General features: G+C 39.9%; 1 protein-coding gene across 1 annotated transcript; it reads left to right on the top strand.

The window, feature by feature from the left end:
* The first annotated feature begins 329 nt into the window (after window positions 1-329).
* On the top strand, window positions 330-8,246 carry c1h16orf87 (chromosome 1 C16orf87 homolog). Its single transcript, XM_062417271.1, has 4 exons — window positions 330-628; window positions 4,209-4,308; window positions 6,305-6,484; window positions 7,748-8,246. The coding sequence occupies exons 1-4, from the start codon at window positions 563-565 to the stop codon at window positions 7,864-7,866; spliced, it is 465 nt and encodes a 154-aa protein (XP_062273255.1). The 5' UTR covers window positions 330-562; the 3' UTR covers window positions 7,867-8,246.
* The last annotated feature ends 4,985 nt before the right edge of the window (window positions 8,247-13,231 follow it).

Here is a 13,231-nt window from a genome sequence, read left to right as displayed (position 1 = left end):
GGGTCCAGGTTGAAAAATACCTCAATGTCCCTTTAATAGGAGAAATGAATGTACAGTAACTGTTTTGATTCACACTCCGATCCAGAAGGTGACGGTAATGCACCTAAAAATTATTTGCCAACCGCCAATAAAAAACAGACGAAGAAGAAGAAAGAAGAAAAAAAAATTATGATAATAATGATGATGATGATGATGATGAAGGACAAGCGCAAGAAGAGAATGAAGAAGAAAGCCCCCCGCACATGTGTCGCCGCTTCAGTACTTAACTGAAGGATGAGGAGAACAGAATGTTAACGCTGCTTTTTCCGAAGGAACTTGAATGCAACAGAACAGCAGGGGGACTCTCTGTGCGCATGCTCGTATCTAGCAGTTTTAATGTATATGTGCTGTGCTGGAGTGTTGTATGTCGGGTGTTGTCATATCACTACACCGCTCTGTGTATTTATTGTATGTGTTTGTTAGGAAACGCCGGAGTAAACCTTTAGCCGTCCATGTATTACAGAGAGCAGTTGTAACCAACAGACAGCTATCAGCGTGAGGCTGGAGGAAACACACTAACGTTATGTCGGCAAATAAAACAAAGAAAGTCAAAATGGCTACTAAATCCTGTCCTGAATGCGACCAACAGGTGAGAAAATATATAATTTTCATGTATGAACGTTGGCACTGATAGTGTTACTCGTGTGCTCTTATGTACTGTAACTTCATGTAACGTTACTGAACACAAATATCAGTATAGACGAAGCAGCTCTAGAGACGGTAAAACCAGTGTATCACCAAACCCCTCTAACTCATCCAAGCTCTCTGAAATATTGATCCAACTACACATATTTTCTAGGTAGTTATAGTTTTTGTCCTCGCCCTGCAAGTTACTCAACACATCTAACTCAACAAACACTTAGTTTACTCGTCTCCTAAGATTACACACTCACTCAAACGAAAGTCAGAGGAACCAGTTTGCCAGTAAACGTGTCTCTAAAATGAGTTTGCATTCCGATGAGAGGTAATCAATTCACCAATATCTCACCTACTTATTTATTTTATAGCGCGTAACACAAAAACAAGTAATCATTTCATTTCAGTATTGGAATTTGGCCCGATCGTCTTCACATACATTACACAATATATCACATATGATGTCGTCATATAATGGCTGCAGGGATTTTAAGCCTCGAATCAATTACAACATATGGATACATGATAACAGTAATGCAGCTGGTACTCTGACATGATCTGTGGTAGGATATTTAAGAAATATCGGCATCTGATCAACGTTTTATCAGCTTCACTGAAAAGCTGAATGGTTTGTTTTTCCACAACATTCAGTGTTATTGGCAGAGATTGCAGTCGGCAGATGGAGATGGAGGAGGGGGGGGGGGGGGGGGGCGCTAATATGAAATCTCAATACAGCAACTGCTGTCATTGACCTATATTTGTGCATGATGGACAGAAAATGAATTGTTTTTTTTAGACTTGTGTTGTATTAATGAGAGACTCAGTGTTTAAATTCATGTGTGACAATGGCCTGTGACTCTGGAGACAAGTCCAGCTGGTATAGAAGCTTCATAGTATGAGTGTGAGTAACTTCTGTACCACAATGTTATAATGATAGTTTTCTGCAAAATCTCCTGTTCTACTTGTAGCAGCATGAAAAAACAGGAAGCATGTTTTTTTTAAAGGCCTGGAAGTCATGAAAGGTTTTGGAAAAGTCATAAAAATACATTTATGAATATGGTAACACGGTGAATGACACATTTAAACATGACATATTTTTCTCATCACCAAAAATTCTTATTTTTTCAGTTGTTAGAGTTGCTAGATTTACTATTCCAGCGTGGCATTTTACTGGCCCCAGACAATCAGGCAAGCCTTATTATTGAACCATGATATACTATCACCTGGGTATGATTATTACAGGTGTATCACAAGCCACAGTAACAAGCCTGTGTTAGTTCATGCATCGACCTCTCCCTTTCTCACACATGCTTTTTTCCCTTGGTTGTTTGGGGAGAATCAAACATGCTGCACAAACCATCCAGAGCTCACATTTGGAATAATCAGCGTGAACAGAGTGTAACACTAATGAATGAAGCTACGCTCAAAGTGTTCTCTAGTAAAACAATCAGCTGATCATATCAGATCAATAAATAAATAAATATGGTTATGATCAGCTCTGTCAGCAGGGTGCTGTTATTTCACTGGATACATATTCAGAATAGAATAGAAAGCTATTATTGTCATTATATATTACATGTAATGAGAGTACAGGTGCCACTCCATTTGTGTTTTAAAGATTATCAGTCAATCAGGTCAATCAATCAATCAATCAATCTTTATTTGTATAGCGCCAAATCACAACAAAGTCATCTGAAGGCACTTTACACATAGAGCAGGTTCTAAACCGTACTCTTCAGGTTTTAATTTTAAAGAGACTCAACATTCCCACATGAGCAGCACTTGGCGACAGCGGCAAGAAAAAACTCCCTTTAAACAGGAAGAAACCTCAGGCAGAACCAGGCTCAAAGTGGGCGGCCATCTGCCTCGACCGGTTGGGGTAGAGAGGAGAGAGAGAGGAAGGATAGGAGAGAGAGAGAAGCACATTGAAAATAAACATTGAAGCTAGAAGGTCCGGGACTGGAATCTGTCATCCAGACACCCTCTCTCCTTAAACATAGAGAGGGTGTCTGCCTTCCGGACCGAATCTGGGAGATGGTTCCACAGGAGAGGAGCCTGATAACTGAAGGCTCTGCCTCCCATTCTACTTTTAGAGATACTAGGTACCACAAGTAGGCCTGCGTTCTGGGAGTGCAGTGTTCTGGTAGGTACATAAGGTACTATAAGCTCTTTAAGATATGATGGAGACTGACCATTAAGAGCTTTAAAAGTGAGGAGAAGGATTTTAAATTCTATTCTTGATTTTACGGGAAGTCAATGCAGTGAAGCCAAAATAGGAGTAATGTGATCTCTCTTTCTAGTTTTTGTCAGAACGCGTGCAGCTGCATTCTGGACCAGCTGGAGAGTCTTTAGAGATTTATTAGGACAGCCTGATAATAATGAATTACAATAATCCAGCCTAGAAGTAACAAATGCGTGGACTATAAAAACAATAAAAACATGACACACGCAACTAAAAAAGATGACATAGATTAAAAAGATGAGATATGGCTATAATAGCATAATGTGGAGGGTACTGCACTTGATTAGAAAGAAATAGACTCATTTAATCTGCTACTGCTATGAGTCTATTCCACTGTGTACACTGAACATCTTTAGTACATAAATGACTTCATGATGAATGAAGTTTTAACTCATTTTATTTTTAAGTTGTGTAACATGTTGTGACCATTTGTCAGGTTGTCATTTAAAATAGTTAGTGTCCTGTCAGTTACACATTTCATTTTTAGATCTAAAACCTGCAGGGTGTAAGTTTTACTTCTAAATAAAGTTTGGTTGGATGAGTGTATACTGAGCATGCTCTGTGGGCCAAGAGGCTAACTTCCACTTAGCTCTCTGCTAGCTTTAATAGAGATAAAGTCATTTCATTGTGCAACTCTACAGGGAGAAGTGTGGACAAGTCTCTTTGTAGTTTCAGCCGCTAATATTTGTATTGTAAGCTTTATATCATAGTTTCTTTATCTACCTAAATTGTTAAATAGCCTACTACTTTATAATATTATATTATATTAATACTTCTACAAACACAGTGATGTCATGATTCTGGATTCAAAAGTGGAATTTATGAATAAGCCTACAACTCAAAATGTTTTCAAAGCAGCCTAATGAACAAGACACAATCCATTAGTCAGGGTGTGAACTACAGGGGAGGTTGGCTCTCTCAATAAGACATGAGCTCTTTATAGATATAAAGTCGTTTCATTGTGCAGCTCTTCTGGGCTTTCGAAATGTTATTGGATGACAACACCTTCAGAGTCTGAGAGGAAGATTTCTCTTCACTGTGCTGCTTTTAGAAGTTGTTCTGTAGTGTCATCCACAGGTCAGAGCTAACATGTTCACTCCATCCTTCCTTTAAGTGGTTAAGTCTGCTGCACCCAGTAGCCTGTTGGCCACATAAACACAACATCAGTGGTTGCACTGTTGTTGCATGTCACCATTCATTCCTCTCTCTCCTTCATTTTCTTGTCAGCTCCACTCCACTGTCTCCAATATATGAAAATGAACATGTGTATGTTGTGTTTGTTTCTCTCTAGATTCCAGTGGCGTGTAAGTCCTGCCCGTGTGGTTATGTGTTTATTAGCAGAAAACTCCTAAATGCCAAGATAAATGAACGCTCGTCTCCAACCATAGCAGGTAAGGTTCAGCTTCCATAAAGCTCTTAAAGATCATGATTATATCTGAAACTGTAGTTCCACCTTGTGTTTAAAGGTATACTAAGCAGGAAATGTCAGTAGGCCCCTCCTCCCTGAGCAGAGAGAGAGAGAGATGTTCATGTAAGCTAGAAGATAAATGAAGAGAGTGAGCAGGGTGTCAAACAGACAACACACAGCAGAGGGAGGCAGAAACGCACTGAATCAAATAAAAACCCAGTGATGTAACTTGATGGCTGTTACGGGTGTAACGATACGCACATCTACATCGATACATCGATTTAATGAGCAACGAGCCAATAGCATCGATGCTAAATGAAAACATCGATCAGACAGCGATCATTTAAGACGCGCTTTTATTTTTGAAATTTCCCTGGCACGTCTGTCTCCGCTCGAGCCCGCACACCTCCAAACAAAATACCAGCGGTGCCATGGCAACGGCCAGAAAAAAAGTATGCGAAGTTATCCTGAGCAGCCTTTTTTCTACAAAAACTAAAAATCACAAGTCTAGAAGAGCGAGGAGTTTCACTGCTAGGGTTATAACACAGTCTGTCATCAGATGCTTCAGACATCACGTTACTGTAAACTCACACACACACAAACACGTGCTGCTGCTCGTCTTTTGTCGTGTGTTTTTTTTCCTCCACAGCACGGTAGACACTGCAATTTTAAAATAGAAGCAAAAATCCTGCTTTAATGGATAAAAATAGAAACTTAATGTTCTTTCGGTTTTCTTTTATAGGATGTAAAAAATAGTGTGGTAAACGCACACATCTCCAGCTCCCAATGCAGGTGGATCCCAGTCTACCTGCATCGTCTCATATCGATCACTGCCACCTGAATCGAATCGAATCGAACTCGTATCGTGACAGACTTTGTGAAATCGGCAAACATCAAATTGTTGTTCATTGAATCAATATAATATCGAATGGTGAAGAAACTTGTGATTTACACCCCCGGTGGCTGTGCTATGAGTCCCAGCTTCACACACTGTGCACTGTTATTGGCTGGGGGCTACACACCCATTGCTCAAAGGCTGACACCCACAAACGTCCTGAACACAACAAAATAATAATACTAAATGACAGTGAGAGGACAGAGTCTCTGCAGTTACATACACTGCCACACACTTGTAGTGGATCATCATCAGTAATGACTGAGAGGGATTACTGTTGTATGAGTCTGTACATTGTTTTTTAAGGAAAATCCTGCATAGTATATCTTAAATGTTTGTGTGATTCTTCTTAATGTTGTGTAAAGTAATATTCATTCATCATTTATTTTGTAATGTATAGCATGTATAAGGTAAGGTCATCTTTATTGATCCCCCTGGTAGCAAATTCAAAATTGACAGCCTCAGTCTTATTAGTGGGAGTGGGAGGTACTGGGAGGTACTGGGAGCTGTGGCGTTGTACAGTCTGATGGCTGATGGTATGAAAGAGACCTCCAAGCGCTTTGAGGAACGTGCACGCTGATTTGAATAGGAACCTGCTCTCCTACATGTGTGTGGAACATTGGGGAAACACACACTGCATTTTTTTATTTCAGCTCCTATGTTTCACTTCATTTCTACCTCCCAGCCACACAATGTGTGTGAGCCGCACCTCATGATGAGATTGGGAGTCTTTTTAGGAGTATGTGTAGAAGACGTATGGCTGCTCTAACCTGGTCACACAGAGGCTCAACAATACATGAACATTGGCAAGCTTCCAGAGTCATTATTAAAACACATGTATCACATGTTAGGTACATATTTTGTGGAGGACAGCCTCAAATATAATGCTTCAGTCATCTCATTCACACAGCTTTTTTGTCGTTCTGTCACAGGAATATGACTTTATTTTTTTCTACAAAGCTCTGATTGGTTGTTTTCCTAAGCAGGGATACAGCGCTCAGTCAACACAATGCTGAACAACTGAGAGATGTAGATGTAGAACTGTTGCTGACACACACATGTTGATGATTTGTTGTTTATTCAGACAAGCTGGACTCTAAGAGGAGGAGGACAGAACGCATTCGCAGAGACCGGATCGACTCTCCTTTAAGTAGTGACATGGAGAACAGGAGAAGATCCCGGGCCAACAGTCAATCAGATCCAATCCGGAGGGGACGGGGAAGACCAAAAACAGTAGGACTTAAGAAACAAGAAGAGGAGAAAGGTAAAACAAGTGATGATTTACTGTTTCACATTCTAGCTGTTCTCTGTAATATGTGCATATATTCATTTATTAGTGTTAAGTCAGAGCTATCCTTTCATACATGTAGCACACAGCAGGACACTTTTAAAGCTTTTCATCTTTTATTGTAGCTGTCAGTCTGGACTAACACTTGAACCTGCTATCACTTACACTCAGCTGGTCCAACAGGTGTGGGTGATTTGCAAAATGTTGGCACGTGGATGCATGGTGGTATGATGGCTGGCCTCACTTGAACTACCTCTGTGACATCAGATCAAGGGTGTTCAAAATCTGACACTGACACTGTCCCCCCCCCCCCGTTTTTGTAAAGCCATTACTGTTGGCCACTACTCGGTGGGCCATATTACAATAACTAACACTGATGTTCCCTTCCCCCTTCAACAGGGTCCCTGCGGATCCTTACAATTTAGTTTTTGATATTGAAGGTCTTAAAATGTGTGGAACTGTAGGAGTAATTATATTTCTTCAGTTTGTTATTTATCATTATTATTATTTTTTGATTTTTATATAACCATCCAATCAACTTATATAATAGCAGTTGGAACTATAATGAAACTAATCATTAGTTACAGTCCTTTATAAATGACTTCAAAATGAGCTCCATTTCATCCCACTACAACAGACACATCCTGCTTTATTATTATATGTCTCATAATATATTATATATGAGTACAACAGTCACATGTGGTAATGCAAACTATTACTGAAGTGACATTATAATTTCTACATGAGTAAAGGATCTAAATACTTCCTGCACACTGTTTGATGAGCAGCTTTAATACAAGGGTTATGACAGAGGAGAAAAGCTTTACACTGAATAAATACATAAAGTTATCCATATATAAATGATAATAGAACTTAATGTTGTGCTTATTGTTGTGCGTATTTCTCGCCTCCCTTCAATTTCAATAAATCTCATAACTGTGTTTACAGCAGTCTAATTTGTCGTATTCTTTTGTGGCAGCAATGATATTATTTTTATCTTAAAGAGGTTTTTAAAAAGGTTGTAAAAGTCATTAAATTTGTACTTAAAATATGTGCAGATACCCTGTTCAACTCTCAATAGTCGGTTCATAGTGTGAAAGCCTCTGCTCCTTACCTTATTAACCCTGTGATGTTGATATATTTCCCCTCCAGCCTACAGCACAGCTCCATCTCATACGTGCTACACTCCATTGTGTCAGTGTTGTGTCTGTGATTGATTGTGTTGAATTGTGTTCACAGAGAAACAGGAGAAGGAAGTGGATATTTACGCCAGTCTTTCTGACGAGAAAGCTTTTGTGTTCTCGGTGGCATTGGCTGAGATCAACCGCAAGATCCTGGGTCAAACACTCATCTTATAGACTAAAGGCTGAATAAGTGGATACCCAGCACAGAGGACCTATCGTAGGAAAACTACCAAATGGCAAGAGGATGACCAAAGAGGCCAGAAGTGGCTGAAGCTGAACTTTGACCTGGACGTGTTTCCATTTGGACGACCTAATGAGATGCAGAGAAGGGGTTTCATTTAGGAGAGTGAGAGACTGAACAATGATACACTCATCTGAAATAAACGGACTGTTATCAAGTGATCATCTCCAGCAGACCTGAGCTCCACATTAACAGAAGGAACCATGACATTATCAACCAAGTGTTATCTTGTGAACTGAAGATGATGCCTCTGTCATTCACTTTGAAATAGCGGTTGTTGAAAATGCAATAAAGAATTTTTTTTGGATTGCCATTGATCAGTGATCTATCAGAAATGTAGAGTACATTCTGATACTGATAGAGTTACAACTTTCACTTCACTGGCCAAGATGAGCATTAGCAGCTGCAGCACTGGAGACATAAAGTCCTTTATTACTGCTGGTTTCACTACATGACTTGTATTAAGTAGACTGTTTCATCTCGGCTTATTTAAGATGAATTTCATCTTACTTGAAATGTGAATGAGACCAAGGAGGATATTTATACAGTCGGATAGTGTTTGACTCTTTACTAAAGTATGCACTGAGGTTTGGAAGTGGCTAACCAGAAGAACAGCAGGATCTCTGACTACTGAATGGTCTCATTTACTTTGAGATCTTTTGGTTTAGAGATGCAAACTGTTCATACACTAACCTCTGCAGCTGAGGAACCAGTGACTGATACTTCACATCTGAGGAAAGCAGCTCTAAACTCTGCACCATGGCTTCATCAGACAGACAGACAGACACATACACACACACACACACACACACACACACACTGTAGCAGAGAACCAATGAGGGAGACAGAGAAACGTAAATTACAAAAAGCATGAAAAAGGAGCTCACCATTCATAACAGAAGACAAAAGAGCAGCAATGAAACAGTTATGTCCTCTATGTTTCCCTCAGTGGCTTCCTGCTTATTTTCCTGACTCTTAGCTCCAGTTTCTCAGACAGAGATTAAGACTAGTCCTAGACTAAAGACAAGATTCTGTGAAAATATCCATTGAGAAACAACTCTAGTCCTTGGACCAGACTTTAATCCTTCTGAAAATCGGCCCCATAGTATTTAACAGAAGTGGACTTACACAAGCGGTGGTCTAGTCTGAAGGATTGGAAAGTTGTACAGAAAGGATTCAGTCATGTTTTTGTTGCACTTGCTATCAAATAATTCCCATCATAGGAGACCAGGGCCAACTGTAACCATGTTTGGTTTTGATGTCATTACTCTTGAACTATTTGGATATATTTTTTATGTAGGTAACTTGTATTTGTGTTTTTACCGGCAAAGTTAGTCACAATATTGATTGAAACACTAGAAGTCAAATGTTTCATCTGTTATGTCAGCACATGTGAATGCTGTCCTCCAACCAAAAATGTTTTTCCATTACTGTTTCACAAAATATCTTTATATTTTTGGAAAGTAAAGTTCAAAATGTTTTATATATATATATAAATCACAAAAAGTTAGGGATATCTGGCTTTCGGGTGAAATGTATGGAAAATGTAAAAAGTTCACGCTACAGTGGTATTATATCATGAAAGTAGGGCATTTAAGTAGAATCATGCAATGGTGATTTCCTCATCTCAAACTATTTATTGAAACAAAAGCCAACAACAGTGGTGGGTATAACACAACAAAAAATGTCAATGTCTCAATAACTTGTCATGTGCCCTTGAGCATCAATTACAGCTCGACAACGACGTCTCATGCTGTCCACAAGTCGACTTATTGTCTGCTGAGGCATGGCATCCCACTCTTCTCTGCCCTCAGGTCATTGAGGTTCTGGGGTACAGAGTTACGAGCCTCAACACGGCGACTCAGGTTATCCCATAGGTTTTCTACGGAATTCAGGTCTGGAGAAAGTGCAGGCCACTCCATTTGAGGTACCCCAGTCTCCAGCAGCCATCATCCGGTTCCGCAGGGCACTGTTCACAATGAAGCGGTCATCAGTGTAGGATGTGGCCGATGGACGTCCACTTCTATGCCTTTCTGTGAATCTTCCATTCTCTCTGTATCTCTGTTGCAACCAGCTGATGACACTCTAAGCTCAGTGGCCACTACCGTCTGAGAACATCCTGTTTGAAGCCTCGCAATGGCGAAGTACTGTTGATCAATTGTTAGGTGTCGTCTTGGTCTCATGATGTCGAAATGTGAACAGCATGATGAGGAGGACTGTGTAAATACCAATTCTAATTGAACCAGGAAATGTATTCGTCGATTCATGGATCAAACACCTGTTGTGAATTTTGCCGTTAAGCTCCTTGTTAGAGAACAGCAAGTTGTGCAGAAAGTACTGAAACTTTGAACTGTTGGACATGTGCATTCAAAAGTTTAGAGAAGGTCACATTAAGTTCACCTGTAAAGGTTCATCCTGAAATTTCACCTGAAAGCCGAATATCCCTGACTTTTTGTGAGTAGTGTATATATATACATATATAAATATTTTAAGGTACTTCAATTGAGAGGTGGCTGACCCTGATGACTGAAAAAGAATAATTTGGACATGCTGTTTCTCAAAAGATCTTTATATTTTTGAAAGTAAAGTTCTAAAAAAAATTCATTTATTTTGTAATTTGTAACGGAATTTTCCAAACTTAGGTATCATAATTTGGTATACACTGGGCCAAACTAAGTCCTTGGGGTCACTGGGAGGAATCTTAACCATGAGACACACTATCTCCCCTTTACACAGTAGATGCAGATGTCTACTCCTTTTGGGGAAACAGGATCACCCTGATAGTGTTGCTATGGCATCCAAGGTGTCTCTCTGAATGGAGTAGAGGTAAATGCAATCAGAGGTTGGATATTGCTGACCCTGATGAATGGAGGGAAAGGATGCTGAGCTGAGTTCCTAGACATTGTGAATTTATACTCCCCTTGTTTTAAATTTCCAATATTCTATATGCTGTAGATCTGTTGGGTCTGACCATATTTGGGAATGGATAATTTATTGCAATATGTGTGTTGGCTTGGAGGGAGCATCAGGACAAAGTGTGTACTGATTATTCTTTCATTCTCTTTGATCAAGTCTCAATAAACCTTTTCAGCAACATCTTGGACTCCTGTGCACTTTCTCCACTCATGTATGGACTGCAGATTAAAATCTTCAACAAACTGGTGTCACTAAATAGGATCTCACCAAAACAATGACTGGGTACGTGCTGACTTTGATTTTTATGCCTCACCATATCGAGATCAAACATAATCTGTACATTTTTAATTTTGAGATTGGCAAATACAAAAGTAAAATACTGGCAATGATCAGAAAGGAATATCAATTTTAGTCAAATATAGATGCTGTATCAGAATCAATATAGTTGAAAATAATTTATCGTAAATGCAGAGTGTGTGGTATTAGTGTGTGTGGTATTAGAGGTTTCTGAAGCACTTTTGGGCTGCACTCAGCAAAGAGGTACCTACCAGAGGTTTAAACTGTAAGAAAAAACCTTTAGTCTCTCTGCTGAGACTATATGTGTGTGTGATGTTGTAAAGTGCAAAAATGGCTAATAATCCATCCAAAGCAGGTAGTAGGTGTGAAAATAAAGTTATACTAATTGACTCACCAAAAGTTAAAAGAGAGAGTGACTGTCAACAGTGAAAGACACCAGTGAAAATGTGGAACAGAAGAGTTAACCTGATAAGCCACACACACCATTTTCAGACCCCACATCACTTTTTAAGGAAATGTTTTCTCAGCCAGTAGGAACCATTGGTAGGCAGAAAGTTGGAATTTTGTGTTTCTGTTCTCTTCCCTTATGTGTGAATGGACAGATGGCATGTGGCCATATGAGGCTCGTTTGGGGAAAAAAAAGGAAACTGGTCAGATGAATGATCTGATCATTGGTAACCCATCTTGGAGCTTTGGTTACATGAAAGAATGCGTGCAAGTGTGGTTAACTGTGGCTCGTCAGCAATGTTTAGTGACTGAGTGAACGAATAAATGAATGGTGTGTTAAAGGCTACCATAGAGCAGGTTGCTGAGCCCATGCTGGAGGCAGCATTGCAGATGAGAGCTATGAAAATGGAAATCAAGCAAATTCCTTGAATGCATATTCTAAAGCTATGATGTATAAGTGTTCAAGGCATCAAGCTAAAACTCCTGCTCATGAAGATTTGCTAGAGTGAGACAGACAGGACAGAGAGAGAGGGACAGCTGAAGAAAGGGGCCAGACAGGAAAGGGAGAGACAGACAGTTGAAAAGAGGGAAAGAAGGTAGAGAGGTGCAGAAAGGGCCATGCAGGAGAGAGAAAGATGGGAAGCCGGGGAGAGAGAATGAGAAAAAGAGAAGCTGAAGACTGAGGTAAGGAAGAAAAGAGATAGAGAGGCAGAAAAACTGCAAAATTAGGACCAAGAGAAGAGAAGTCACAGCCACTGAAGACAGGGAAGAGAATGCTTCATATGAGATTGTTGGCTGCCATAGCTGAGGTCGTAGACTCTAATGCATTGGGCGACAGCTATGAAGATTGTGAGTCAGAGCTACATGAATATGGAGCCAGGACGCTCACTTTAATATTTGGCATTGAAAACAGAATCTTTGGCATTGAAAAAAGAATTTGGCATTGCAATAAAAATGTTTGGCATTGAAAATAACATTTGGCATTGTAACATTAGTTGTATTGATACTGAAACAAGTATTTGCATTGAAAAATGTTCCACTGAAAAATAAAACTGGCATAGAAGATGAAATATTTGATTTGGATTTTTGATAGTTAGAAAATTAGAAGTTAGGAGGAAACACAGAATGTAAAAAAGTAAAATATGAGACAGTGGCCTGAAGGTGGACAGCAACTACTTTTTCCAGTACTTTGGAGAGGAATTGGAGTTTAGAAATTGGTCTGTAATTGGCAAAAACTTCTGGATCAAGAGCGGGTTTCTTGAGAAGTGGCCTGATCATGGCGGTTTTTAGAGCAGATGGAACATAGCCAGCCTGGAGGGAGTGGTTCATTACAGTGGTGATCAGGGGACTTATGGCAGAGATGTTTGCTTTCACTAGGGCTGTAGGAAAGGGGTCAAGGGCACAAGTGGAGGATTTCATCCTCCTGATGATATTCTCAACCGCTTGCTGTGAGACTTCTGGGAAGCAGTTAAGGGGCTGGGAGATCTCAAACTGTGAGTAGGCCTCTTGGTGTTCCAATAAGCTAACTTGTGAACAGTGAAACCTGAAGCTTTGTAACGTTGTTCTAGGCCACGTCCAGTCTTTCATTTCCGTAACTTGTTGGTGTACCAGGGGGCTGAACGAGAGAAGGTAACTGTT

Source organism: Scomber scombrus, chromosome 1, assembly GCF_963691925.1.
Source record: "Scomber scombrus chromosome 1, fScoSco1.1, whole genome shotgun sequence".
NCBI lineage: Eukaryota > Metazoa > Chordata > Actinopteri > Scombriformes > Scombridae > Scomber > Scomber scombrus.
This window is presented reverse-complemented; position numbering and strand designations above follow the sequence as displayed.